The following is a 26,736-nucleotide window of genomic DNA, read 5'->3' on the forward strand; positions in this document are numbered from 1 at the left end:
ACAAAAAATTTTAAATTGGTACATTTATAATAAATTTACTCCAAATTAATTTTTTGACAACTAAAAACTCCAAACCGGTATACCTGTGATAAATTTACCAAAAAATAATTTTTTGACAACCAAAAATCCAAAATTGATACATATATGACAAATTTATCTTTCGTTAAATTAGATTAATATCACGAAAAATCACAAACTGGCAAACATGTGATAAATGGAAGGGTAAAATACTAAATCGGTACACCCATCAACTGTCATGTGTCATCCAATTCAACGATTTGACGCTAAAAGTTAACAAAAACTAACGGAGAATTAACTTGTCACATACATACCAGTTTAAGATTTTTGGTGATTAAAAAATTATTTTGGGGTAAATTTATCACATGTGTATTAGTTTGAGGTTTCTCGTGGTATTAATCTATGTTTGTATGCATTAATCCAATTGCTCCGATGATTAATTATTATGTCGCTAGCAAAATGAACTTCAATCTTTCTAAAAACGAACGATACAAATTTTCCATCTCATGCTCGTTCCGTCAAAGGAAAAATATTTCGATACCTCTTTCTCTACTGGTTCCGCGTTCCACTTCATCTCCTATGTTGTAGCCGTCACCCATCACATTATGCCGCGATTTATAGACTATTATGTAGGCTCTCATTGTGTGTGAATTGCAAAGCACCATAATCAGTTTTAAGAGAGAATGCTTCGGATCAGACTATTTCCATACATGTTGTTGGGTTTGACTGGTTTTTGAAATGTGGAGCACATAAAGACAAAGTTGATTGTGGTGGGGTTTGATATGAGATGGACTTGCAGATGATGGATTTGGCGTGTTAAACCTGCATGTGAAGCCAAGAATCTAGGGTTTGCATAGTATCACTAAACGGGATAATCACCCAAAAAAGTTCTAAATATGCCAATCCAATCATCAACCTTTCAATTTGGCAAATTTACCTCTAAACCTTTTGACAATTTATTAATATGGTCCATCCAACAAATTTTAACCAAAAATTGCTAACGCAGACGCCAGTTGTTCTACGTGACATTGCCGTAGGACGGCCAGCATTGACTTGGATAATTTTTTAATATTATTTCTGATTTTTTTTCCTTTTTTTAAGTTATCTGTTTTTCCACGTGTGTTATCCCATGAGATATTGGTAATGAGGACATTTTCGAAAGAAGAGATCAAAGTAATTTGCGGAAAACGGAAATACCGCCACGGGGATACCAATTCTGGTCAACCTCTTAGACATGTGTGTCTAGTTTTGGAGGCAAAGTGCAAGGAACAGAGTCTTAGGATATGTTTATTTCGCGGAAACTCCATGATAAAGGGAAATGATTTTTCGAAAGCATTTTCCAGGAAAACGATTAGTTTTCCTTTGTTTGGTAATATATAATCGAAATCGTTTTCTGGCGTTTGGATTTTATTGGAAAATGATTTCAATCTCATGACTTTATCTCAGGAAAAAAAATCGAATTTTTTAATTATTTTATTTTGAAAAAATCGAATTTTTAATTATTTTAATTTCTTTTTTATTTTTTATTTCTTTTTTTTAATCGAATTTTTAATTATTTTTTTCTTTTTCTTTTTTCTTCACTTTCCTTTTCTTTCTCCTCCTTCCTTCACCAAGACCGGCCAGCGACACCCCGGCGATGACCCCAGGCAAGCTCGAGCTCGAGCTCGTCAGCCTTGGGTGAGTCGCGGGCTCTCAAGCTCGCCTGGATTTGGCGAGTCGTGACCTCGTCGACCTTGGCTAAGCCCTAGCTCACCTGGATCTGCTAAGCCTCGAGCTTGCTGGCCTCGGGCAAGGTCGAGGCGAGGTGGAGGCGGTGAGGTCAAGCCTCGAGCTTGCTGGCCTCGGGCAAGGTCGAGGCGAGGTGGAGGCGGTGAGGTCAAGCCTTGCGCGACGCCAGCAAGCTCAAGCTCACCAAATCCCGGCGAGGCTTGATGTCGCCCGAGGTCGATGAGCTCGAGCTTGCCAGATCCCAGTGAGACTCAAGCTCGCCGTGTTGAGGCTGGCGAGCTCAGCCTCGCCTAAGGTCGGTGCGCTTGTGGTCGGTCACTGGCCTTGGCGGCAGGGGTGGCGGCCGGCGGAGGGAGGAAGAAGGAAAAAGAAAAAAAAAAGAAAAGGAAAAAGAAAAGAAAAATAAAATATTAACAAATTTAAGATAATTAATTCCGGAAAGCGTTTTCACCTTCTTAAAGTAGGGAATTAACTTTCATAAATTTATACAAGAATGATTTCCTTGACCGGAAAGTGTTTTCGGTTGACCAAATTATTTTCGTACAACCAAACGGATAAAAGTCTGAAAAATGCTTTCCCGAAAAACAATTTCACCAAAACAAACGCAACCTTAGCATTTCTTGAGGATCAATCACGATTGAGAAGCTGCCTCTCGTGTGCTTGTCCTCATACATAATGTTTTCCTTTTTCTTTGTTTTCCCCCTTTTTTTTTTATGGACAAGGATGAAAGCTTTTACTTGCTACTAGAGAAAAAAGGTGTCTGAAAGTGGTATATACGCAAGTGAAGAAAAAACTTAGCTTATCCCTCATTTGATCATGAAGCAATCTCCGAGAGAATTACCAAAAAAACCCTAAATTTACTGTAATTATGCCAATTTAAAACCTAAACATTTTTTTTTGCCAATTGAGTCCTCAATATTTTACAATTGTGCCAATTCAGTCCATCCGGCCACTTTTGGCCGGCTAGTGCTGACGTGGATAATTTTTAATAATACATATTTTTTTGAATTTTAAATTTTTTTTCGAATTTTTCTTTTCCCTTTTTTTTTCTTTTCTTTCTCTTTCTTTGTTTTTTTCTTCCTTCTTCCTCTGGCTGGAGAGGTCGACCTCACTGGCCCTCGCCTCTGGCCGGTCATCGAGGTTAGGCAACCGGCTAGAGGAATAAGGAAAGAAAAAAAAAAGAAAGAAAAGAAAATTTATTAATTAAAAATTCAAAAAATATGAAAATATTATTTTTAAAAAATGTCAACATCAGCACTGGCCAATCAAAATTGGCCAGATGGACTAAATTAGCAAAAATATAAAAGGTTGAGGATTCAATTGGCAAAAAAATAAAATTATGATTGAATTGGCACATTTGCAATAGATTTATGACTTTTTTTTGTAATTTTCCTAGTAATCTCCATTAAGTTGACCTTTCTCATTGCTTCAATTCGGTTTTATCAATGAGGGATTGGAGATGGACTTTGAGACATCGACTTCAAATTAGTGATAGAACCAACCCACGAGTTTTTCATTTGTTTGGAGAAACAAATACGGGTAACGCTCATGTTGGGCGGGTCCTCGATTTGCTAGTATCGGGTCCTAGGCGCCTAAAACCGACTCGCTTTAGACAAAGAAGTCCCCTGAGCTTTGCTCTAAAGCCCTCTACGATGCTTAAGTTAGTACAGTGTATCTAAGAGAAGAGAGATGTAGGTCACACGGAGACTTTAACGTTAAATTTTTGGTGTCAATAGAGGTAGACTATGAGCGTTACCTATTGGGCTGTAATATTTGGGCCTTATCATCCCGATTCAAGAGTAGTGGGCCAATTTAAGCAGGCCCATTCACATGTATATGATTGGATCACGTAATGTACATAGTAATTGGGCCCATGTAGAAGCTGGTTGTTTCCCACCTATGACAAGGAAAAGTACCAAAAAAGTCCTAAACCTATTGCATTGATACCAATTCAGTCCTAAACCTTTCAGTTTAATCAATTAAGTCCTAAACATTTTCGCATTGGTACCAATTCAGTCCATCTGGCCAATTTAGATTGGAAATCTCTAATGTGGACGCCGACAGTCCTACATGGCATCCCCGGCGCTAAGGTGGACAAATTTATAATTTTTTAATAATTTTTTCAAAATTTTTTAATACTTTTTTCTTTTTCTTTTTTCTTTTTCCAGAAACTGTTGGCCGGCGAGGGCTCCCGGCCGCCACAGGCGAGGGCCGCCGCGACGCTCTTGCTGGCCAATAGACGACGGTTTCGACCCTCACCTGGATGTGGGTCACGATCAGATTGCTCAGTGATCTTCGTAACTTCCATTTGGGTCCAAATCTAACTTCTAATGGAAGGGAAAAGTGCCAAAAAAGTCATAAACCTTTTGCATTGATGCCAATTTAGTCTTAAACCCTTTTTTTGGTGCCAATTCAGTCCTAAACCTTTTGCATTTGTGCCAATTTAGTCCTAAACTTTTTTTTTGTGCCAATTTAGTTCTAAACCTTTTGTCTTTATACCAATTCAATTTTTCCGATCAATTTTGGCTAGATTTTGCTGACGTGGACGCCGACTGGCCGGCGGCCAGTCACTGGCACTGACGTGGACAACTTTAATAAAATTTTATTTTTATTTTTTTTTCTTCTCTTTTTTTTCCCCTCCCCTCCCTCCTTCCTCCAGCCGATCGCCAGACCGGCGACCGGCCAGAGACCAGAGGCCGGCGTCGGCGATGCTCGCCCTCGCCAGCCACTAGCGAGGGTGGCCTCACCGGCGGTTGGGCGAGGCTCGCCCTCGCCAGAGACGGCGAAGGCGAGCCTCGCCATGGCTGGGCGAGGCCCGACCTTGCCAGATCTGGCGAGGTCGTGCCAGAAGAAAAGAAAAAAAGAAAAAAAATATTAAAATATTATTAAAGTTGTCCACGTCAACGCCGGTGACCGGCGGCCGGCCGGTTGATGTCCATGTCAGAAAATCCGGCCAAAATTGGCAGGAAGAACTGAATTGGCACAAAAATAAAAGGTTTAGGACTGAATTGGCACAAATGCAAAAGGTTTAGGACTGAATTGGTAGCAATGGAAAAGGTTTAGGATTTTTTTGGCACTTTTCCCTCTAATAGAATGATACTAATGGCAAGACATGCCGATATAACCATACCACAGGTTTTGTGCTTCCCTTTCGAAGACCGGTGATCGTATGTAAATTTAAAAGCAACTAGTCTGATATGATCCTTCTTCGTTTGCTGGCGACTAATTCAATGTGATTATCATAGAGGCACGTGATATTTGATATACTGATTTGAGCCGGCATCATTCAATTTTAAAAAGGAAAAGATAAAAAAACGACGAGGTCCTACAACAAGAAGGCGCATCTGGTGAAGTGGTATCATATTACACTCCCACGGAACTGACCGGGGAAGTTCTTTCATGGACGTTCATCAACGTAAAGATGATCCAGTGGAAAAGAGCATTTGCCATGGGACTCATACTCTTAGTGTTGGCTGTCCGTAGGTTGACATCGATACCGGATGTTATGCTCCAATCACGTTAGCCAAAAGGCCAAGAAAGGGTACTTCACCCGTCGATTTCATTAGCCTCTCACTTTGACATTACAAAGAGCTTTAACTATTCAGAAATTTACAACACCCGAAAAACTCGGGTCGGCACATCCAAGTAAAGATGTATGATCATCATAATTTGTCATTGTTGAAAAATTTCATTCCGCTACCGTCCTACAAAGTATCTCAATGTCGAGTAAGCATCATGCATACAAGTGTGGATGAAGCATATCCTCTCATAACTCAAATTACTACAACAATGGTCGCTGGTCCATACATCAAATCACTTAGGCCAAGCAAAAAAATAAGAGGATAGACGTGGATCACTCTCAGGACAATGTGCAATCCGTGCCTGCGCAAGCATGCTAATCCGAAAACGGGGTACATCACATTATTCTTAAGGTAGAAACAGCGAACCTCATTTGCTTGAGAGCCTGAACAGTCGCATGCTCGATCTATCGTATGATTGCATGTAAGGAAGCGAACTGGCAGGTTGATGAGTTCTGGTCAGGTCCATGATGGCAAGGTTTGCCTCGTCAACTAAAGCAAGAAAATGACCGAAAGTATCGGCATTGCGGATGACAGACGAAATGTAAGCCATCGGATGCTCAGTGGGACTGGCATTTCCTGCACTATCGCTAGCTGCCACGACATCTTGGGCATCACAGCCATCGCTGTATTCATGTGAACCGCCAATTGCACAGTCACAACCTACTCTCGGGAATCGCAAAGATGACTTTGTTTTATCCAAAAGAATGGAGAATAAATGCACAAGGTGTGGCAGGCACAACGGATCGTATATCACGTCAGCACCTAAGCTGTAGAAAAGGAGAAATTACTCCTTCATAGATTGATGAATAGAGAAAACCACCGAATATCTCAGATTAATGCTCAACAGCAAAAGTGTGTAGGTGGAGAAAGTACTCACATTATATCCGGTTTAAGTCCCTGCAGTTCACTCTCAGATGCACATTCCCAAGGCAGGTGTAAACATTTGACCTGGGATGAGGAAATAATATTAATTTCATTTCTTATTTCTCCAATTTTTGCATGGTCAAACTGCATCAAGATCCACATGATCGCAGAAAATGAACATTGCCCAGATGGACAATCAGCGCTTGACTGAGAAGACCTCATTCGAAGTCATGCTTTTCTTGAGAAAATCAATTTTTCAATGGAAGAGGACAAAACACACCACTATCGAAGTAATTAATGGACTAATGGGGAAGTTGTGCAGCAGACTACTCTTTTAGGTAAAGGCATCATGGCAATAATGTCTACCATACCAATTAAAGATATATCTACCGTGGGATCTAAGAAGGAAAACTATGGTGTGTGTGTGTATGTGAACAATGAAACTAAAAACTCGAAAAAGTGGGTGCTTAGGGTTGAATGTGCAAGGACATGATCACTCACAGAATCTGTACATTCTGAAGACACTGGCTCATCATCATCCGTGCTCAATTGATTCATCTTCAAATTAAGCTTCATGTTGCTTAAAGTTGATAGGTCACCGTCACTTAATATTACCTGCATGAATACGGTCAATTTCTAAACTGCTAATCATGTATCATCATGAAACTATGTCCAGCGTGTTCAGCCAAGTTTGTATCTGTGCTGAAGGACAGATCGCTAGTTTCACAACCAAATCAGCTTTTGATATCCAGCTGATAAGAACAAGAACAATTCCAAGAACCAAGTACAGCAAACGAGTTGCTTGCCAAAACCATAGTGAGCACAACCCTAGCATATCTACATAAACTGATTGATGGAATAAGAACAATGCATAAACATATGAAGGTTCGAGTAAAAGAAAAAAACATAAGCAGAAAGGAGCTTGAAGCACAAGGACAGTACCTTGGAAGCTTTCACATGGGTGAGACATATACCAACTAAGCCAACCCCTGAGCCAACCTATGTCCAATATTCTAGTCAGTACCTGAAATCAATTCTAATGCATGATATATAAAGTTAAAAGAGATTGAACTAATTAGATAAAGGGGGAAGGGAATAGAAGGCCAAGTGATTATGTGACAACAACGCTGATCTCTGCGGTGTTTCATAGGCCACTGGATCTGATGTATTAGAATGTTACTACAGAAAATAAAATAATAAGGTTGGCAAAACTTTTCTAATCGAATGTCTATAACAGAACCAAATCTAACGTGGATAAATCAAGAAAATTGAACCCATAACACCCATGTTTATTTGGAAATTCTGATGCACTTTGGACGGCTTACTTCAAAACACGTTTTGCTGGAGAACATATCCGGAAAGGATAGTATGAACTCTGACAAAAATAGACTTGCAGGCCAGATCGAACACCTGATGAGAGAATGGACTGAAAGCTAATTTCAGTCGGCACATAAATCCACACAATGCATGAGACAATAAAACATCTGTGATTAAAACCGTCTTCATAACTAATATAAAAATGCGCTCTTTTGCCAAAAAAAATAAGAAGGAATCTACATCCATGCCTAATCTAGTTGAAGAATACGAAACATATGACCCAGGACAAGCATTCAGTTCTTCAAAAATATACATGAACCAATACCATACATACCCTGTATCTCCTTCAAGCATGTTGAGCGAACAATGCAGTGGAACCACCAATTCCCTTACCATTGCATCCTCACAACTTGCATCTAGGAAATTATTAGCCAAAGATCCGGATGATGCATACAAAAAATTATAACTCAAGCGAACAAAAAAAAATAAACCTGAAAAAAGAAAGTTACCATCTGGGAAAAGAAAAGAAATATATTTCAAAGCCCTCTCAGTCCCTTTGACTGCATTTTCATCCTAATGAAAAAAGACTCTGTCGTTGGTAGCTTGAGGATTAATAAATAAACCAGGAGAAACGGGACACGTAATTCTGAAAGAAAAATTTAACAACAATGAGCTTTACCTTTAAAGAAGTCATGAACTCGGTGTACAGTTCATACAATTCATCTAGCACATCATCACGATTAGACTCAATTTCCAATATGAGCTTCTTCACAAAGTTTTTCAAGTACGGAGCATGACACTTGCCAATCTGCAACAACACGCCGCCGGTTCAGAGAATCAAGCAGTAACAGTCTTTCACTAAAAAAATGCAGCAAAAACAGATGGCAATGAACCTGGTACTCAATAACTAATACCTGAGCTAGTATTACTAAGCAAGAGCAACAACTCCATAGTAGCAACAAGAACAACTACTTCCACAGAAGCATATAATCATTTCGGCCAGTCTATGTGGTGTCAACGAGTACAAGAACATTCACTTCAGCAGATATGACTCAGAGGAAACACAAAAGATCTTTTTCTTTCACGTATTTCCTAAACCAACATCAACATGTGACCTGAACTTAAAAGACACTTCAGTTGAGACATCTTTTTTTAGTTTTTCGTTTTGGGTTCTCAAGTTTGGGAAAACCTCTCAATCAAAACTTACAGCTTTACTGATGCAATGATCCCAAATGAACCTCTGAGCATCCACCGTCACGGACCCACCACCGAGCGATCTGGGTTTCGAACAGAAGAGACAATTGCTTCAAATTCAATGCCCACAGAATCTAGAGAGTCTAAAGAACAGGCGAAAAGGAGCATCTTTACGGCAAAAAAACATAAAACTGGTGAGCTCGGCGAAGCGCGCGCTAAGAGGATGACAGAGAAGACGTTACCTCGCGTGGGATATCACGCAGCCAGTGGGTTCCATGGCGAGAAACGCAGAGACCAAATGGAGGCTCGCAGTTTGCTTCTCCATTTGTTCAGGAAATATTTCTTCTCTGCAACACCCTCGACGGGAGTTATGAGCAGCAGCAGCAGCAGCGGAGGGAGCCGGCGAGAAGCGGAGGATGGGGTTTGGATCGGGTTTTCGGGTCTGGGTCGGGCTTGAAAAATGAAATCTCGAATCTGATTATTTCAGGTATAACGAAAATCCCAAATTCATCCGAAACTCATTAAAAAAAAAACAGATAAAAACTTAAGTCTAATTCTCAAAAAAAGCACCAATTTTTACTCGAGTCCCAAATCTGATCTCTTCGAAGTGAAATTTTCAAATTGTTCGAGCCGGATTTGAGATTTAAGTAAAAAAATGGATCCTTTTTGGATTTTCGTTTTCTGATCTATAAAATTACATAAATAAACTTATCTCGTTTTAGAAGAACTAGGGTATTTAGGAGATAAGCTTAAGCAAATTCCAATTTATGAGATACTCGACAAAATGAATTGTGATTTTTTTTTATTGGACGATTTAAATTTATATAGAAGGATGGAGACATGCGTTCGTTGGATTTAAAGTTCACTTGTTATGCATAGTTAAATTTTTTCAAAGCATAAGTTTGCGAGAGAGTTCGGTAACTTTATCTAGATACTTTTATCAATCTTTGACAGATTCTTTTAGTATACTAATTAATTGATTTTATTCACATGTAAAAGATAAGTCAAACTATTAATAATCATGGCATGAGAAAAGACTTAATTTATTGGAAATATCTCCATTGTTGCATAGGTATATTATAGAAAATGTATACAGGTACATGTAAAATATTTCTGGACTAATGGACTTGTTGTGTTTATATGATTAATTCTTAGACAGAAAAATGACATTAAAATTCTCAAATGCATAATTTACATTGACTTATATATGGAAAATGTACTGCATTTAAAAAAAAAAACAAAAGCATACCTTTACTTTTTTTTTTTGGTTGGGAAGCATACCTTTACTTATAAATGGAGATACTGCTATGAGTATAAATCATATTATAAGGCGTCCCCTTCCTTTTCTTTGATTGTTTTCCCCTATTCCTTTTCTTTTTGTCCCCCCCGAACGCTCCGAGTAATTTTCAAACATTTTTCTTGATTTTTCCTTATTCTATTTTCCATGTTAAAATTATTTTTTGCTGCCCTTGCAAGGAAAATCTTGCTTGCAGAATGGTGGCCACCTTGCTTACTCAAATTCTCAAACGCTTTTCCAAAATTTCATTTTTGCTTTTTGCCCTTTGATTACTAAGATTGCTAACAAGCCAACTAACAGCAGCTGTTTTCCATTACTTTCTTACCAAAAAAAAAAGGAAAATATCCCAGGCCTTGAAATTACAAAATATTAGAGAATTGACTTAGGTAGTTTTGGTGGATACTTTGGAAGTTGGACATCAATAAGTATGGATCGGTGCGTCATCGATTTCGGCATCTGAATGAAGTGATATACACGGTATATCTTTGTCCCGTACTCGTTTTAATAATAAAGTGAATTACATATCGTATTCTCTATCATCTCATTTTTTTAAAAGTACAAAAAAAATAATTTCATCAACCATGTTTCTCAGATTATTAATTTAGCTACAAATGCAATGACCATGAGCTGGTCAGAGATTAGTCAACCACAGCAAAATTACAACTGACCTTTGCAGTTTTGCTGAGGTGCTTATAGCTGAATTGTATCCACCAGGGGCAGTTTAGTCACTTGAAAGGACAGTGGCAGAATCGTAATTTAAAGGAAAAACGAGTAAATCTTTTGCTTAGGGCATTCATGTTGCCACCTCCAATGGCTTGAAGCAATCCCTGACTGTTCACATAAATACCAGCCCAAAAGGCCCCATTGCAAAAGTTATCACACACAGAACAACAGCACAAGACCCCCCCAAAACAGCCATGCCCACCAAAATCCTCCCTCTGTTCCCTCTGTTCCAAGTTCTCTTCTCATTTCCCTTCTTCTTGCCTCTTGCAACCTCCACTGACTTCAATTTCCCAGCTGTTTTCAACTTCGGGGACTCGAACTCCGACACCGACAACCTCGTCGCGGCGCTCGGCATCCGCTTGGACCCTCCCAACGGGCAGACTTACTTCAAGGCCCCGTCGGGGAGATTCTGCGACGGCCGTCTCATCGTCGATTTTCTCAGTAAACTAGTTACCCATCATTCACTTGGAAAAATGCATATTGCATGCTCAGTGAACTAGTTACCCATCATTCACTTGGAAAAATGCAGATTGCAGGCTGCTCATGCCATCCATATGCTTGTACTGTTGGAGATAGATTGTTTTCAGCTATATCTGTGGAGTTTGTGGTCTGTGAGCTCAAACTAGCAAACAAGAATTAAGTCACATGTGTCTACCGTGAATAGTGAATAAATATTCTTTTCTTTTTTTGGTCGAAAAATAGTGGATAAATATTAAACATGTGAAAAAACAGTAAATTGTCTCCTGCATGATGGTTGTCCTACAAAAAATGTGAGGAAAAGGTTCTGCAGCACAAAAGATAGTATTCTAATAGACTAACATTGTCAAACTAGTTTTGTAGAGCATATGGGAAATAAGATAAGATTTTGTGGAATTATACCCTCAAGTCGGTGAACAAAGACAGAAAACATGAAGACTTTTCTTCTTAATTATCTTATTATATGGGTTTCCTTCATTAGAAAGCAACCTAGACCCATAATAAAAGAAAGCATTTCTTTTCCAATCATGAGAGGGGACCATGAACTACATGTTGTTGGTAACTAACATTAAAGAGAAAACCACAAGCTTCCTGCACCATCATCCATGGCCGCCAAGACCTGCATTGCCATCTTGGCTTTGCTCTGTTTATTCCCTCTTGGCAACTCGATCGATCTCTTCGACTTCCCTGCTGTCTTCAACTTCGGCGACTCCAATTCCGACACGGGCAATCTCATCGCGGCCGGGATCGAGAGCCTCAACCCTCCTAATGGCCTGAGCTATTTCCAGCAGCCGTCCGGGCGATACTGCGATGGCCGTCTCATCATCGATTACCTGAGTAAATCACCAATCAATGCAAGAACAACGCTTTTGATGTTGCTTGGATTCTCTGTTTCAATTTGTTGGTGTCATGTCATTGTTTGTTCTATTTCTTCATTCTGCTCATGCTTTGCTGTTGTTGCTGCTATTTATTATGTTTCTTTTCTATTATCTAGATGGAATTTGCTTTCGAGAATAGAAATTGAACGCGTCTTGTTTGATGCTGCAGTGGATGCAATGGACCTTCCATTCCTAAATGCCTATCTAGATTCAATCGGCACGCCAAATTTCCGGAGAGGTTGCAACTTTGCAACGGCGGCGTCTACTATACTTCCGGCGACTGCAACATCACTGAGCCCATTTTCATTCGGAGTTCAGGTGTCTCAGTTTCTCCGTTTTAAAGCCCGTGTGCTCGAGTTGCTGGCCAAAGGTTTTTAATCTTTTTCTTTTCTTGTTTTCCCTCAACTTCACAAAAAGCTTTGCTGTCAATAGCCATTGACAATTTCATGCCTCTCTGATAAATTCTGTTCCAGGTAAGAAGCTTAACAAGTATCTACCAGCAGAAGATTACTTTGCAGGGGGCCTTTACATGTTTGATATAGGACAGAATGACCTTGCTGGTCCATTTTACTCCAAGTCGTTGGATCAGATACTCGCCTTGATTCCCACAATTCTCGTAGAATTTGAAAATGGATTCAAGGTACATTTCATCCTGATGACAGCATGTTCATCGTTCTTTTAACTTCGCACACACCCGTTTCATAATTTTGACATATACAGGAATTCTATCCAAGGATGTACATAATCAGGAATGGACCTAGCATAGAAGATAAAAATGTATTCTGCTCCAATTTACTTTGCTGTCTTGTTACAGACATTGTATGATCAAGGGGGTAGAAATTTTTGGATACACAACACGGGTCCTCTTGGATGCATAACTCAGAACGTTGCAAGGTTTGGGACTGATCCATCAAAGCTGGATGAGATCGGATGCGTCAGCGGACACAACCAAGCAGCTAAGCTTTTCAACTTGCAACTCCATGCTCTATGCACGAAATTGCGGGGCCAATACACTGATGCAAATATCACATACGTTGATATTTTCTCAATAAAGTCCAACCTCATCGCCAATTATTCCCGCTACGGTAAGTCGCGGCCTGCAATTGCCTCTTCCTCAATTTCATCCATGGCATATTTCATCCTGCCAGTTCCTAGATTTGTGATTGCATAAGAGAAGAATTAAGGTCTCATGGTTGATTTGGAACATCTACTGCTGGTTTGTGACAACAAGATTCTTCATCTTGAACTTGGATGATTAATTTATAGAAGATTGAATCTGGGAAGAAAGATCAATTATTCTGTAATGTGTTTAACAGGATTTGAGCAACCGCTCATGGCGTGTTGTGGCTATGGGGGCGCATCCCTGAACTATGACAGCAGGATTTCTTGTGGACAAACAAAGGTTCTTAACGGGACCACAGTCACGGCCAAAGCGTGCGATGACAGCACCGAGTATGTCAATTGGGACGGGATTCATTACACCGAGGCTGCCAACCAGTTCGTTTCCTCTCAAATACTAACAGGAAGATACTCAGATCCGCCTTTTGCAGACAAGATGCCTTTTGCAATGAAGCTCAAGTTCTGAAGGATGATCATCCTCTACAGCTTCAAAAATTTGACATTTTCTCAGCATCTGTTGGACACGAAAATCCTAAAAGCCACACATGATAGTCAAATGACAACTCATGTATTTGAGTGATTACTGATTTGCTATATGCTAACAGAGTATGATGCACTTGACAATTTGTTGTAATCATTCGACTCGGTGCAATGCAATCTAGTGGATATCTATGGTTTAATACAAGTATGCAGGGCTGGAAAGAGCTTCTACTTGTGGATCCGCTCAAACAATGAAGTTTCATGCATCTATAATTGCCCATTGTATACTGCAAAAATGTATACTGAAGAAACAAGACTTTTTCCGACCAAAAAAAAAAACAAGACTGTTTCAGTTAGAGAACACAAAATAAGATACTTATGATACTGCTCAGATGCCAAAACCATAGTGTTATGTGCAAGCTTCTCAAACATTTATCTATAGTATTCAGAACCGTGGTTGTTGAACATGCTCCTTCTAAATCAGTGCAGGAGAAATTCGGAGAAGTATTAGCAAATAAAGATATACATTTGCTCATTTTTTGGAGACATAAGCATAATATTGTGCCATCGGGACGACAAATGCAATTACCAACAAACCACCAACTACAAGACTAAATTGCCCCCTTTTCTCCTCAGTTTCTTCCCTGGTCTTGAAATTGGATTCTCTCTTATTGTCCTTGGTTGCAGGCCCGCCCGGATCCGGGAGCCCATCAATGGCAGCGACTAGCCGTTTGGCACTGCTAAAAACTGCTTCATTGTACTTCTCTTCTGTTGCCAATACTGCAATGTATAAACCAGTAATCTGATTATCAGTACTGCAGCATCAGGGAGCAGAACCCAGCTTCCTCTTTAAGTGAGGAATGTATATATTCTCGTAAAAATCTTAGCATAGTCTGATATGGGCTCCATTAACTTAAAACATCATAACACCCCATTAAACACAATTTTTTTTTCTTTTTGGTACATGCATACCCATTTGTACTAATGGAAGCGTCTCCTAGGATGTGGTGAAAGAAACTAGCAAGAATCTCTAATAACTCTTGACATTTGGACAGAATAAGGCAACTTTGGCCTTAAAATATGGGCACATTTGATGTATGTCACCGACATTATTGCATGCGTGAGAAGGGTAACTCTAGATTCAGATGCTTATAGAACACAGCAAGGATTATTAAGAGGATCATCCTTGTTGGAAAATTTATTCTCCACAAGCGGCTGTCAACAAAGGACAAGCATAGCACCTAGTAGACAAGAATTTCTCAAATTCAATAGTCAACCACAAACTTGGATTTTCTGACCCATTGACCATTAGAGAAAGCAGCCACGGACTGTAAATCACATAAGAGAAAATGCAATCTTACCTGGAAGATTTTCTGAGACGGTTGCATCGAGGATATTATCTCCGACAGCCTTGATGAACTCAGGGCCTCCTGTGATTGCTCCTTCCTTTTGACTTGTGATAAGAACAACAATGCCCTTGTTGTTGCCCTCTTCCACTGTTGGATACCACTTCTCCAAAACTTGATCAGCATACTCGAAAGCATCAGCTTTACTCTGCAGCAAAATCAAGATTTACATCGCCGCATAATCTCATCATGAACTATCATCCTCTTGCTGTGCACACACAAAATGAAGTGGGAGCTGCTTAAAAAAAATGACGCAGCCTAGGAAATAATACAAGTATGCAGAGAGCACTGATATGCTCGCTGGTCAATAATCCCATGAGCTTTCAATATTTTCAAGGAAAAATTCTAGGTGTAAATGGTGTACAAAATCGGTATACTGTGGCAAATTCTAACCAGGAGTTGAATATGTCCGCCTTGATTGAATACCCACCGGTATTTTGCCACGCCAGTTAGAATACTAAGGCACTATTCTACTTTCAAGTGGCTCATACATCAGATCAAGTCGTGAACACCCTGTCGTGAAGTTTCCATCTCAATGATGAGATCGGTTGAAATGCGAATAAAGATAAGTCTATATGCTACGTTTGAGTGCCATTATATGTCACTCCTATATATCGAATTTATCTTTCTAAGTCAATTTCATCAGGATAGGAAATGAAAGGGAGTATATTTGCAATATAAAGGTTACAAGAATCTGCACTCGTCAGACGCAAAATGGCTTAAAATTAACAGAATGTAATGCCACAGAACTTACAGTCAGCTTTCGGACAGTGACGAAATTGATTCTGAGGTTCTTCCTCGACTCCACATCAGACAACAACCGTTTCAAGTCAGACTTTGTGACCCGGCTGAGAACTCCAGCATCATCAACGACATAAGACTCCTTTGGTGGTCCCTCGCTGATTACATCGAACTCAGAAGCCAATGCAGGACTGCCTAAAGATACAGGGCAAAAGTTGAGTGCCAGAGTGAGAGCTAGAGCTGCTAGTCCTTGTTGAGCATGAGAGAACCAGCTCCTGGTCTCACTGAATGATGGGTTTTTTGACTCAATATGGTGTCTTTTGAGGATGCAAGAGATGGGTTTGGTGCAAAAGAGAGTGCTTGATCTGGGTTGGGGAGATTTCGAAGAAAAGCCTGGTTTGGGAGTGATGAGTGGAGAGAGTGAACGAGGAGAGAGAATGGTCTCCATAACTAAGAGATCAAACGGCCTTCAGAATCTGTGAATCATGACAAAGAGAGGACAATACATAGCAAATTCTTCGGATTGCTCGCTGTGCTCGCTGTGTGTTCCGGGTTTGTGTTGGTTTCAGATTTTGGGTGGATGACGTTTGTTCGTGTTTGGATTTTTGGCTGATATTTGGTGGAGGATAGCGTCTGCGTTAGCCATGGAAAGAGTTGAGGGCTTTTTGGTCCACTTTGCAGAACACATCGATGTCATTTTGGCAGTTAAAGTTAAGAGGTTAAGAAAACAGCTTGAGGCCTCATTTTGTGTATTGGATAATTCCTCTGTTTAAATGAGCAGACATTATTCCAACTACAGAAACCGAAATCTTGATCTCCACATTAAACACGGTTTACGGATTCTTGGTAAATTATGACAAAATGAAATACCTCAAAATCTAAATCAGTCTATTGATTCGGTTAGAAACCAAACCTCCGACGATTTAAATGTCGAATGCATGACCAAAATCATATTTCGTCTCAAACTTTAAATACGACATAACTTTCTCTTTGTAATATGTAATCTCCTTTGCAAAAGACGATCCATCTATCTTATTGTTTCACAAATTTTACTTTAGTGATGGGCAAATGCCACTAATTTGTCTGTATTGGTACTGTGAAAGGACACTCATAGTGATTTCATCTATGCCGGAAGTACCCCTCACTTTTTCAATGCTCTTCCAACTACCAACCCCAATGGCACGCACCAAAGTCTCAACTCTTACCCCACATTATCTCCGTCCAATTTTTTTCTGCAACCATGAATATTATTACCCTCACTCTCCCAAATGGTTCTTCCCATTTGCCTGTCCCTCTCTCCCCACCCACCAAACATCCCCTCCATCTCCTCCTCCTCCTCCTCCTCCTCCTCCAAAGATAATGACCTTCACTTCATTAAACTCTCAAAGAGAGAATGCATCTCCAAGACAACTAGATTCTTGATCTTTTCGCTCACACCCACATGGACATTCTCTCAGTGTTCAGCTGAACCGTCGTCACCTCCAAAGTCAGCTCCTTTGGGAATCGCCAATACCAAGTCGTGGTTCCAGTTTTATGGCGATGGGTTCGCAATTCGCGTCCCACCTCAGTTCGAGGACATTACGGAGCCCCAGGTATAGCTCTCTTGGCGTGTTGGACTGTATTGTCTGATAGTCACTACAAATTGCTTGTTTCACCAAAGAAAAAGTTTCTGTTATCTTTTTTGGTAAGTGGGAATTGCTTATAAAGTGTGCGGATTGTTATTAAGATGGTTCTTTTTATTGAGCAATCAATCTTGGTGGGCTTTTATCTTTTTTTGTGGAAAGATTTGATTTTTTTGGTCCAACGGTAAAAAGGTAGTCTCGGGTGATTTACAATCTTTGAATAATCATTTGAGAGATTAAAACTGTTGGCTATTCTGTCTCATCACATTCTCTCTTGTTGATTGTTTTCTAAAAGATTTGGTGATCTCAGGATTTTAATGCTGGCTTGTCTCTTTATGGAGATAAGGCAAAACCGAAAACATTTGCAGCCCGGTTTGCATCGCCGGATGGGTATGTTACTCATGTTGTGAGCTGTTCATATTAGTTTGCATCTCCGTTTCTTGGCAATTGGCTGATAATTGTAAGCTCTAGTCTCTTTGCTAGACGGTAGACCCTAGTTGTTTGACAGACATTTATATTAACAGTTACTTCAATGCTAATCTGATGCAGATCTGAAGTCTTAAGTGTTGTGATTCGCCCAACCAACCAACTCAAGATCACATTTTTGGAGGTTGGTGTGTATAAAATAGCAAATTCTGGATTCTTATGATATGCTATTAGGATTCTTGAAAGAGGTTTTTGCTATCGAATAGCTGTTGTGATGTGACTGTAGTGGGACTCCATTTTTTTCATTCACTATGTGTTGCATTCATTATGGGAGTTTGCTTTGCAATTAGTCAAGAAAATTGAAGAATGAGGCTGTCGGTCTGTCTTTTTGGATTAAAGGTATATAATGCACTTAGTTTCTACCTCTATTGGGAGGATAAGGCTCATTTTGCTGGCCTAAAGATGTCCTAGCAAAAAACTATGAGAATTCTCAACAAGAAGCAGGATTTGTACTGTAGAGAAGTGAAGGATAACCTTTTGGCAGCTGAATAGAGACCCGTGAAGATGTGTAAGCTTTCCTTACAAAGATATTAAGCCCCATCTTACCTAGCTCCCACAAAAATTAAAAATGATATAGAAATTACGCTATCCTCCATTTTGACTTACGCTTTGCTGCACCTAGAGTATTAACTTGCAAATTTATCATTAAAAAAATGCCAAATTGGTAGTGCTGGTGCTACATTTCAATGGGTCTGGATCCTTTTTGTTACATGTTTGATCGACTGTCTTGTGTTCTGTTTTTTGGGATTGTCATTGACTACAAACCTTTACAGGCCCAAGATATTACCGCCTTGGGTTCCTTGAGGGAGGCTGCAAAAATTTTCGTTCCGGGTAAGATTCTGCCACCGAGTGGTTTCTCACCAATATGTGTCTTCAGAATTTTTGAGACTGCATTGCAATGGCAGGTGGCTCAACATTATACTCTGCCCGAAATATCAAAATAAAAGAAGAAGAAGGTTTCAAGTGAGTTTATTCACTTTGCTGGAAATGTTGTAGTTCTCCAATCTCAGTGGCCGTTGTTAGTGCAGCAGCAATTTCTTTATCAGCAGATAGACTATGCAAATTTACCACTTGATAACTAAAATGTAAAATGTTATCCTACTTTTAACATGTTGGATTGTGCATGATAATCCATACTGGTGTATTGCTTTATTGATACAGGACATATTACTTCTATGAATTCTCTAGAGATGAGCAACGTGTTGCGCTGGTTGCTGCTGTAGACAGTGGAAAGGTTAGTTGACGCCCTTCAACTGCTAAACTCCTTTGTCATACAGAGATGACACTTCAAGAAATTTACTGGGGAACTTTGCTGGTAGAAGGTCTTAACCACATTCATTGAACTCTAAAAGCTTAGAAACTTTGAGTAATGTCAACCTGCTCGCTCCAAGAGTTAGTATGCTATTTTCACGCCCAAATTTTAGAACATTCTTAATGATACTCCTCCCAAGAAATGATGTATTGATTGTATGAGGTTTTTCCAATTAATGATGCGGAAGCTCGTAGCGTATACATTCTTAGAAGTACATGGGGATGGTGTTAGAGGAACTGAATGACACCAATAAGAAGGAATGGTACGAAGCTCGCAATTTTGCACGCAAAGAAGGTTGAAGAGAAGACTCTTTCCTCTTACATTTCTTATGAATGCATGGTTTGTCCTCTACAGGCATTTATTGCTGGAGCAACAGCACCGCAGTCCAAATGGGAAGATGATGGAGTGCGCCTCCGCTCTGCTGCTATATCCCTCACACTTCTCTAACCATGCCGCTGGGCTTAGAAGGTTACTGCAATAACCTTGTGTTGCACATGTTTAGTTCTAGTTTTATCAAGTAGATCGACATTTTGACTTCTGAAGATCTTCATACTTGCCATTCCCATGGAACACTTGCAGTTTTTTCTTTTCCAGATACCCGGTGGAGAATTCTTGAACGAGGGAAATTTTGAACCTTGTATATCCCTGAGCCATCTGCGTGGGTATATTTAAACTTCTTCGGAGATTGGTCATGTTGAAGTGCCAGATGTGATTCTTTTGTTAAATAGCATCTGTATTCGAAGCAATGAGATGCGTGATGCAAACAATGATAAGGGGTTTTCTTATTTCCATCTGCCATAGTTTGTGTATAGTTCTTTTCATTCTGGGTTTTCTCCTGGCCTTGCTGAGGATCAACCGAAGAAGTTTAAGTCTCTAAGAATGCACATAATTGTTCTTTATAAGTGATAACAGGTTACCAGACAATCCACTGTAAATGCAACTCAGCTATTCCCAGTAAACAATTGGCATGTCTTCAAGCACTCGTTTGTCTAGTCTCATGACAGAGACACTTGTCACCGAATACTACGATTTTTCAGATGATATTTCTCATGGTACTATCTGGTGGCTTGTCCTATCTTCCCCTGGGATCCAAGGTTTCGCCGATGATTGCGACAGATCATGACATATCGTAAGGCCCTTTTACAAAAGAGAAGCACTGATGCTTATCATCATGACAAAGGACAGTGACCATTGTTCATTGATCAGTAGGTTGAGATCTCAAATAGGCGCAGCTACTAAAAAAACAGAAGCGTGTCAACATCAAGAACTTTTGGTATGCGTGTATGTGGTCTGCTCATTCGTGTTCATAGATGCCGTATTTGAAGGGTATTAGCTCTGTTTATTAGCCGATCTCTAAGCAGTACTTTCTCAGAGTCAGGGTTAGATGCAATGGCCTCTCTCTGTGCATCAGGACAATCAGAACATATCGACGCTGATTTCTTTCTCAGACCCGAGAAATCCCTTGATTCCAGCACCCACTTCCCAGAATGTTCTTTTGTTTAACTTTCTTTTTTGGCCTTGTTGACACCTATTTTTAATTTGCCCAAAATTAATTACACAAAATTTAGGAATTAATTTTCTTTAATTCCTAAAACAAAAAAATATTTCTATTTAAATGCATTGCATATAGACATTAGGCATATGTATATTAATAGGACCTATTAGAGCATATTTTCTTAAATTTTAAACAAAATTAAAAAAAAAAAAAAAATCGAGTCGGTCCGGGTCGGACCGGGCCCGACCCGGCCCATTTCTTTTTTCCTTTCCCCCCCCCCCCCCGCATGGGCCTAGCCCATTCTTTTTTCTTTTCTTTTTCCCCCACGCGGGCCCAGCCCACTTCCTTTTCTTTTTTTCTCTCCCCCCCCGCGGCTGGGCCCAGCCCGGCCCAGCTTCCTTTCCTTCTCTTCCCCCTGCGCCGGTCGCTCTCCTCGCCCCTGTTCTCCCCTGTTCGCGACGGAAGCGTGACGCACGGCGGCGCCGCTTCTCGCTTTCGCTGTCTGGCCAGAGGAGAGCCGGATGAGCACGCCGACGGGACTGGCCATTCCGTCCTCCCCATTTCCCCTCTCCCTTATCCCCTCCTCCCTCTCGGTTCTCTGTTCCTCTCGGCCCCCCCTTTTTGCTCTGCTCTGCACCGGCCTGCTATGGCCGCGAAAGTCGCGGGGCAGATAGGCCGGTGCAGGCCATCGTCAGCAGACGCAACGGAGCAGAGAGCGAGCGTCGTCGTCGGCTATACAGGCCAAAGAGAGGAGAGAGAGAGGAGGGGGGTCTTTTCTCGGTCGGTTTGAGCATAGAGAGAAAACAGAGAGAGTCCCAGAGAGAATAAAAAAAAAACAGAGAAGAGAGAGGAGCCTGGGAGCGTCTCGCAGGTCCCAGCCGGTCTCGCCGTCTCCAGCAATCCGACCGGCAACCCCCGGAAACACCCCCGGTCGGCCGTTTTACAAAAAACAGAGCAGAGAGAAGCCGAGAGAGAAAGAGAGAGATCGGGTGAAAATTTTCCGATATTTTGGCTTACAGGTGGAATAACACAGCCGCAGGAGTGCCCCCGGCGAGCCAGAGTTGCCAACGATCCACCGAGCCGACGTCCCCGACCGATTGGTCATTCTCGGCCAAAACAGAGCACCGGAGGGGAGGGAGAGATTGAGCGAAAATAGAGAGATAGAGAGTGAACTGAGAGTCCTCGGGCCGTGAGAAGGAAGCCCGTCGCCTCGCCAACGCCCCCCTGACCAGCCGGAAGCCCCTCCGTACGCGTCGTCGACCGATGAGCTTTCTCGGGGTCCCGTCCGCCTCTGTTCTCCCCTGTTTTTATGCTCGGTTTGGCCGGGACCCGCGCCGGCCGTTTCGCGCGAGTCCCGGCCCATACCGCCGTCCCCCGCCGTCCGTGTGTCGTCACCGAAGGTATGTTGGGTCGCTCGAGTCCACCGGTCACGGAACAGCCTCGAATATCTCGTTTTGGTCACGCACGCCGAGTGTTTGTTGAAATGCCTCGTGAGGCCGGTTTTAATTCGGTCGCCGTACGGCGAGCGGTGGTCTGGACGAAGAACCTGTGGGGGCGAGGCTTGGCGGCGTTCCCAAAGGCCGGTTTTGGGCCGGCGGAGGTCTGGGTCAGCCGGCGGACGGGCAATTTTGGCTCCGCCGGCGCCTCCCCCCCTCGCAGGTCTGTGAATTCGGGTCAGACTGACCCGGATTAGCCGACCCGACCCGGGTCAACGCCCGGGTCGGATCCGTTGACCCGGGTCGGTTCCGACCGACCCGGATCAGCCTATCCGACCCGGGTCAACGCCCGGGTCGGATCCGTTGACTCGGGTCGGTCGAACCGACCCGGATCAGCCGATCCGACCCGGGTCAACGCCCGGGTCGGATCCGTTGACCCGGGTCGGTTCCGACCCGGATCCGCCCGACCCGGTTTTATTATAATATTATTTTTTAAAAAAAATAAAAAAAAATAAAAAAATTTTAATAAAAAATTTTTAAAATTTTTTTTTAAATTACTTTTTTTTTCTGTATTACTTATTTTTTATTTATTATTATTATTATTATTTTTTCTTTCGAAAAAAAAATAAAAAAAAAACTTTTTTTTTTAATTATGTTATATCTGAGTGTTTAATTTATCGTAGTATTATTTTGTAAGTTTTTGTCTTGTTTAAATTAGACAAGCCTGAGATTGAACGGTAGTATTTTGCATGTTAGTTTTTATTACCGTTGTATTGTTATGCATGTTTTTAATACAATTGCATGAGTGTTGTTTTTTTTTTAATGTCATCTGACTTAGTTAAGGTTAGAACCTTAGGCTGCATGAATTGCTGTGTTCCTGACTGCTGATCGTTCCTGATTATGCACTCGCTTGATCACCTCACATGTTAGGAGAAAGGTCCTAAAATCAATCTAAATTGCCTGACAAATATTTTCATGAAATGAACAGGGTAAAAAGGTACCGAAAGGGCATTAGTTATCCAACTAGTGTAACCAAGTCCCCGAATTCAGTTAATCTCTGGTTCGCAGGAATAGGGTGATTCTCCCATCACCCTATTTGGGTTTCTAATCGACCCACCCCAAATCGATTAGTGGCGACTCCTTGATATAAACCACTTGCATGTTAAAAACTTAAACCCTAAGTCGCGATATGGTATGGGCTTGGGAGAGCCCGAGTTAAGTCCCAAACCTAGACTTAGCACGTACCAGGCGAGCCTCCCTTTTTTTGCATGTTGTTGTTTAAAAAAGGGCTCGGGAGTTCGGTCGCGACAGGCCTTATTGTAAGGAAAGTACTAAAAAAATCATAAATTTATTGCATTTGTATTAATTTGGTCTTAAACCTTTCAATTGAATCAATTTAATCCTAAATCTATTCACATTGGTACAAATTCAGCTCATCCGGCCAATTTAGGCCGGAAATCGCTAACGTGGATACCGGGCGTCCTACGTGGCACAGTCGGCGGATGGCCGGGCTGACATGGACATTTTTAATAGGACATTCTCTTCCTGTTGGTTTCTCATCAGCTTCCTTGCTCAGCTTTTATTTTGGAGTCTTTCTAGCAAAATCCCGTAACATGTTAGCCTAATTCATGTGGACCGTTTGATAATCTGTGCGCACCTCATTCAACAGTGTTGCAGCTAGTGAAGGAGCCGATTGGCGTTGTCTCCATGTGCGGCCATGCTCGACAGGGAAAGAGCTTTATTTTGAACCAAGTGAGCTTCAATGCACCAACGTTTGGAGGTGGTTGTGGAGTTTATCAATTTAGCGATGGCTAGGGTATTCAAGGTGCTCAAGTTACTGAATGCAGTTCTAGAGCTATGAGGACTGACTTTACTAGGGCATTTTTTTTACTTCATTCTGCAGAGTTATGAAGTAATTCCAGTGTTCTGGCGCTTGCTGCGCGAACTCCTCGAAGAGGAGTTCTAATGGGCATTTGCGTTGCACGAGTGTGAAGGTGAAACACTGTTTTTTAGGCCAGGTGAAGGCTAGGATATGTAAAAAAAAAAAGAGGCTAGGATATGTATATTCCGGTGCAATTTGGCCTGAAGTGGATTTAATATGCCTGAGCGTTGTGTTCTTTGCAATTCTAGCTGCGCGGGAGCTGCGTTTAGTGGCTGGAGGGGTAGGCTTTGCTGTTCATCTCTCTGTTGGAAAGTGATTTCACAGTTCAGGCGCTAGGCTTTCGAAATCTGAGTCACTTGAGTTTAGGCCTCATTTAAATAGTGGTTTATGTGTTTTCGGAATTGTAGTTCTAGCAAGCATCAAATGGTGATTTTACGATCAGTTCTTGCTGACTCAATGAGCGATTTGTAGCAATCTGAGAGTATGTTTCAGTAGTCTTTGGTTATGGCCGGTTAGGGTTTAGTCGTCTTCGTTCGCCACGAACGCCACATAGAGGCGTGTGGTAATAGCCTTTGTTGGTTTTCCATGCAAGATATGTAAAAGTGGCCCATTGCTGTCTTATCTATATAGCAAAACCCTCCTTTCTCTGAATTTATGAATTCTTATGGTAAGGTGAGAATAGAATCATTTATGGAAATATTAAGATGAAAAGAGTTCCGCAAAATGATAGAAAATTCCATGGTACAGAATGCTGTACTAATTATATCATTGATGATCGAAGCATGGTTGAAAGTCATCATAAGGTTGAAAGTCTCCTTTCTCTGAATTTATGAATTGTCACAACATGGTGAAAGCATAATCATTTAAAGCACTACTAATTGTATCAGTTCTGGAGAATGATGTAAAGTTCCATCATACAGAATGCACTACTAATTGTATCATTGATGATGCAAATGACAGTATAGGGTGCGTTTGGTACAGCATTTGGAATGCTACTTTGGGAATGCAAATGCCTTTGGGTGGAAGCCCTTTAGGAAAAATGCAAATGGCGTTTGGTAAAAACTCATTTGCAAAGCTATTTTGACCCAAGTGGTGTTTGGTTAATTTTTTTTACAAATGGGCTTTGAGGGGGGTTTTTTTAAAAAAAAGGCAAAAATACCCTTCGCCGGCTCCGGCGAAGGGCTACGGCTCCGGCGAAGGGCTACGGCCGCCGGCGAGCCAGATCTGGCGCCGGCGGCCGTCGCCCGTCGCCGAGCGACCCCCGGCGAGGGACGCCGACCTCGGGCGACGAGGGCTCGAGGTCGCGCGACCCGGGCGGCCGTCGGCTGGGTCGCGCGACCCGGGCGGACGGCCGCCCGGGTCGCGCGACCCCAGCCGACGGCCGCCGGGTCGCTAGCGACCCAGCCGACGGCCGCCCTGGGTCGCGCGACCCTGGCCGACGGCCGCTGGGTCGCGACCCGGGCGACGGTCGCCCGAGGTCGCGGGACCCAGTGGCGGCCGCACACGGGCGGTTGCCCGACCCCGAGCGGCCGCGCGCCGGGCGATCGCCCGACCCGGGCGGCCGTCGCCTGGGTCGGGCGACCTCGCCGGACCTTCGCCGTCGCCGGCCCTTTGCCCTCGCCGGAGTCCCTTTGGTGAAGAAGATGAACAGTAACGAGAGGGCAAAGCCGGAATATTGAAATTTGAGTGAGGGTAGTTTGGGAAGTATAAAAATGATTTTGGCATTTAGTTCAAGGCTGAAAGTCCAAAGCTAGTCCTGATCAGCATTGGGCTTTCAGCATTGAAAATGCTAGTTTTGAGCATTTTCAATGCTCAATGCTAACCGTTTGGTTCAGCATTTTTGGGAAGGGGCTTTCGGGGCTGAAAGCCCCTTCCCAATGCTGTACCAAACGCAGCCTATATAAGTGAAGGAAGAAGACAAACTTCATTCCAAATAGCATGCTAAAACATTTAAAGCGTTCCTACCGCTGCTGCTATAGATTTGTCCTTATACGATCCTTGAAATAACCTTAACATGGCACCCGCTATTAGGAAATCTCTCATTTTTTTAGATGGAAATTCTTCCAATTGCTGTGCATTTGAGATGTAGAATTACTAGCCTATAACAAACAACTGAATTCAAATGCAAGGAGTTGATATTGTGAGAAAATTTGAATAAGTCATTTGAGGACTATTGCATAAACAAATGGAGTTATGCGCAGTATTATTATGACAGAAGATTCTAATAGAAAAACATTAGGTACAGTAAGGAACACTCCTCTTTTGCAGCCAAGTGTAGTGCAGGAAAATAAATAAATAAGTTATCTCTTAGATTATGTTTAAATCTCATTTTTTCCTATTCTTATTAATGTATTAGTTCTTCCGTTTGGTTTGATTTCTACTTTGGTTTTAGTCATACAATTCTTTATTTTGACCCGTCTCAGGTGACCCAATAAGATGTTAAGGTCCTATGATATTTATTATGATGTTTATTTTACTATGTAGCTTCTTGGCAAGTGTAGTGGATTCCAAATAGCATCAACCCACCGGCCATGCACTAACGGGATTGTGGAGTGCACCGTTAAAGAGAAGAGGTCTTGATGGAACTGAGTACAATCTCTTACTTTTGGATAGTGAATTGATTGATACTTATGATCAAACGGTAAGCCAAGTTCAATGAATTGAGTATTACTTGTTGATT

The 26,736-nt window shown here is 41.6% G+C and overlaps 4 protein-coding genes and 1 long non-coding RNA gene across 11 annotated transcripts in view; 3 read left to right on the forward strand and 2 right to left on the reverse strand.

Annotated features, from left to right (window-relative positions):
• LOC115685932 (uncharacterized) overlaps nucleotides 1-9,126 on the reverse strand; it is an 81,623-nt gene extending 72,497 nt beyond the window's left edge. The window contains exons 1-10 of one of the 4 annotated variants that reach the window (XM_030611089.2): nucleotides 8,945-9,123; nucleotides 8,716-8,785; nucleotides 8,188-8,316; nucleotides 8,018-8,081; nucleotides 7,843-7,924; nucleotides 7,517-7,601; nucleotides 7,134-7,190; nucleotides 6,693-6,806; nucleotides 6,205-6,275; nucleotides 5,694-6,094 (exon numbers count right to left, since the gene is read on the reverse strand). In XM_030611089.2, the coding sequence (XP_030466949.1) occupies nucleotides 5,695-6,094; nucleotides 6,205-6,275; nucleotides 6,693-6,806; nucleotides 7,134-7,190; nucleotides 7,517-7,601; nucleotides 7,843-7,924; nucleotides 8,018-8,081; nucleotides 8,188-8,316; nucleotides 8,716-8,785; nucleotides 8,945-9,027 (1,155 nt within the window). In that variant the 5' untranslated portion in view covers nucleotides 9,028-9,123 and the 3' untranslated portion in view covers nucleotide 5,694. Of the gene's footprint in view, nucleotides 1-5,426; nucleotides 6,095-6,204; nucleotides 6,336-6,692; nucleotides 6,807-7,133; nucleotides 7,191-7,516; nucleotides 7,602-7,842; nucleotides 7,925-8,017; nucleotides 8,082-8,187; nucleotides 8,317-8,715; nucleotides 8,786-8,944 lie in introns of those variants that run through there. The other 3 variants (XM_056312428.1, XM_056312430.1, XM_056312429.1) reach the window with 3 other exon arrangements.
• Nucleotides 9,127-10,853: 1,727 nt separating this feature from the next.
• Nucleotides 10,854-13,881, forward strand: LOC115685931 (GDSL esterase/lipase At1g54790). Of its 2 annotated transcripts, XM_030611088.2 has the most exons (7): nucleotides 10,854-11,163; nucleotides 11,609-11,611; nucleotides 11,776-12,036; nucleotides 12,247-12,447; nucleotides 12,551-12,717; nucleotides 12,892-13,162; nucleotides 13,394-13,881. In XM_030611088.2, exons 1-7 carry the CDS (start codon nucleotides 10,917-10,919, stop codon nucleotides 13,660-13,662), a joined length of 1,419 nt encoding a protein of 472 aa, XP_030466948.1. In that variant the 5' UTR covers nucleotides 10,854-10,916; the 3' UTR covers nucleotides 13,663-13,881. The 2 variants fall into 2 exon arrangements, with proteins under 2 accessions (XP_030466948.1, XP_030466947.1); XM_030611087.2 differs by lacking the exons at nucleotides 11,609-11,611; nucleotides 11,776-12,036 and having other exon boundaries at nucleotides 10,855-11,163.
• A 206-nt stretch (nucleotides 13,882-14,087) lies between these two features.
• LOC115685935 (UPF0603 protein At1g54780, chloroplastic) lies at nucleotides 14,088-16,428 on the reverse strand. Its single transcript, XM_030611091.2, has 3 exons — nucleotides 15,837-16,428; nucleotides 15,038-15,230; nucleotides 14,088-14,456 (listed from the first exon to the last, which is right to left on the reverse strand). Exons 1-3 carry the CDS (start codon nucleotides 16,269-16,271, stop codon nucleotides 14,209-14,211), a joined length of 876 nt encoding a protein of 291 aa, XP_030466951.1. The 5' UTR covers nucleotides 16,272-16,428; the 3' UTR covers nucleotides 14,088-14,208.
• A 616-nt stretch (nucleotides 16,429-17,044) lies between these two features.
• LOC115685903 (uncharacterized) lies at nucleotides 17,045-19,989 on the forward strand. 3 transcript variants are annotated; one of them, XM_056312050.1, is made up of 8 exons: nucleotides 17,045-17,415; nucleotides 17,756-17,835; nucleotides 17,995-18,055; nucleotides 18,705-18,762; nucleotides 18,837-18,894; nucleotides 19,093-19,165; nucleotides 19,598-19,711; nucleotides 19,823-19,989. In XM_056312050.1, the coding sequence occupies exons 1-7, from the start codon at nucleotides 17,092-17,094 to the stop codon at nucleotides 19,688-19,690; spliced, it is 747 nt and encodes a 248-aa protein (XP_056168025.1). In that variant the 5' UTR covers nucleotides 17,045-17,091; the 3' UTR covers nucleotides 19,691-19,711; nucleotides 19,823-19,989. The 3 variants fall into 3 exon arrangements, with proteins under 3 accessions (XP_056168025.1, XP_056168024.1, XP_030466905.1); XM_056312049.1 differs by having other exon boundaries at nucleotides 17,046-17,415; nucleotides 19,838-19,989; XM_030611045.2 differs by having other exon boundaries at nucleotides 17,046-17,415; nucleotides 19,598-19,989.
• A 4,853-nt stretch (nucleotides 19,990-24,842) lies between these two features.
• LOC130138340 (uncharacterized) lies at nucleotides 24,843-26,289 on the forward strand. Its single transcript, XR_008816740.1, has 2 exons — nucleotides 24,843-25,022; nucleotides 25,962-26,289. It is a non-coding gene; the product is annotated as an uncharacterized LOC130138340 (long non-coding RNA).
• Nucleotides 26,290-26,736: the final 447 nt, after the last annotated feature.

This window comes from Syzygium oleosum, unplaced genomic scaffold, assembly GCF_021117445.2.
Source record: "Syzygium oleosum isolate NSW1041296 unplaced genomic scaffold, Sole_v2.1 Sole_v2.06, whole genome shotgun sequence".
NCBI classification, from domain to species: domain Eukaryota; kingdom Viridiplantae; phylum Streptophyta; class Magnoliopsida; order Myrtales; family Myrtaceae; genus Syzygium; species Syzygium oleosum.

Coding starts and splice junctions, on each gene's coding strand:
- LOC115685931 (XM_030611088.2), top strand. CDS start 10,917: ATGCCCACCAAAATCCTCCCTCTGTTCCCTCTGTTCCAAGTTCTCTTC. Junction 12,718..12,891: donor AATTTGAAAATGGATTCAAG/GTACATTTCATC, acceptor GTCTTGTTACAG/ACATTGTATGATCAAGGGGG. Junction 13,163..13,393: donor CGCCAATTATTCCCGCTACG/GTAAGTCGCGGC, acceptor TGTGTTTAACAG/GATTTGAGCAACCGCTCATG.
- LOC115685935 (XM_030611091.2), bottom strand. CDS start 16,271: ATGGAGACCATTCTCTCTCCTCGTTCACTCTCTCCACTCATCACTCCC. Junction 15,231..15,836: donor TCACTGTCCGAAAGCTGACT/GTAAGTTCTGTG, acceptor ATTTTGCTGCAG/AGTAAAGCTGATGCTTTCGA. Junction 14,457..15,037: donor CGTCTCAGAAAATCTTCCAG/GTAAGATTGCAT, acceptor TATACATTGCAG/TATTGGCAACAGAAGAGAAG.
- LOC115685903 (XM_056312050.1), top strand. CDS start 17,092: ATGGTTCTTCCCATTTGCCTGTCCCTCTCTCCCCACCCACCAAACATC. Junction 17,836..17,994: donor CGGTTTGCATCGCCGGATGG/GTATGTTACTCA, acceptor AATCTGATGCAG/ATCTGAAGTCTTAAGTGTTG. Junction 18,056..18,704: donor TCAAGATCACATTTTTGGAG/GTTGGTGTGTAT, acceptor AAACCTTTACAG/GCCCAAGATATTACCGCCTT.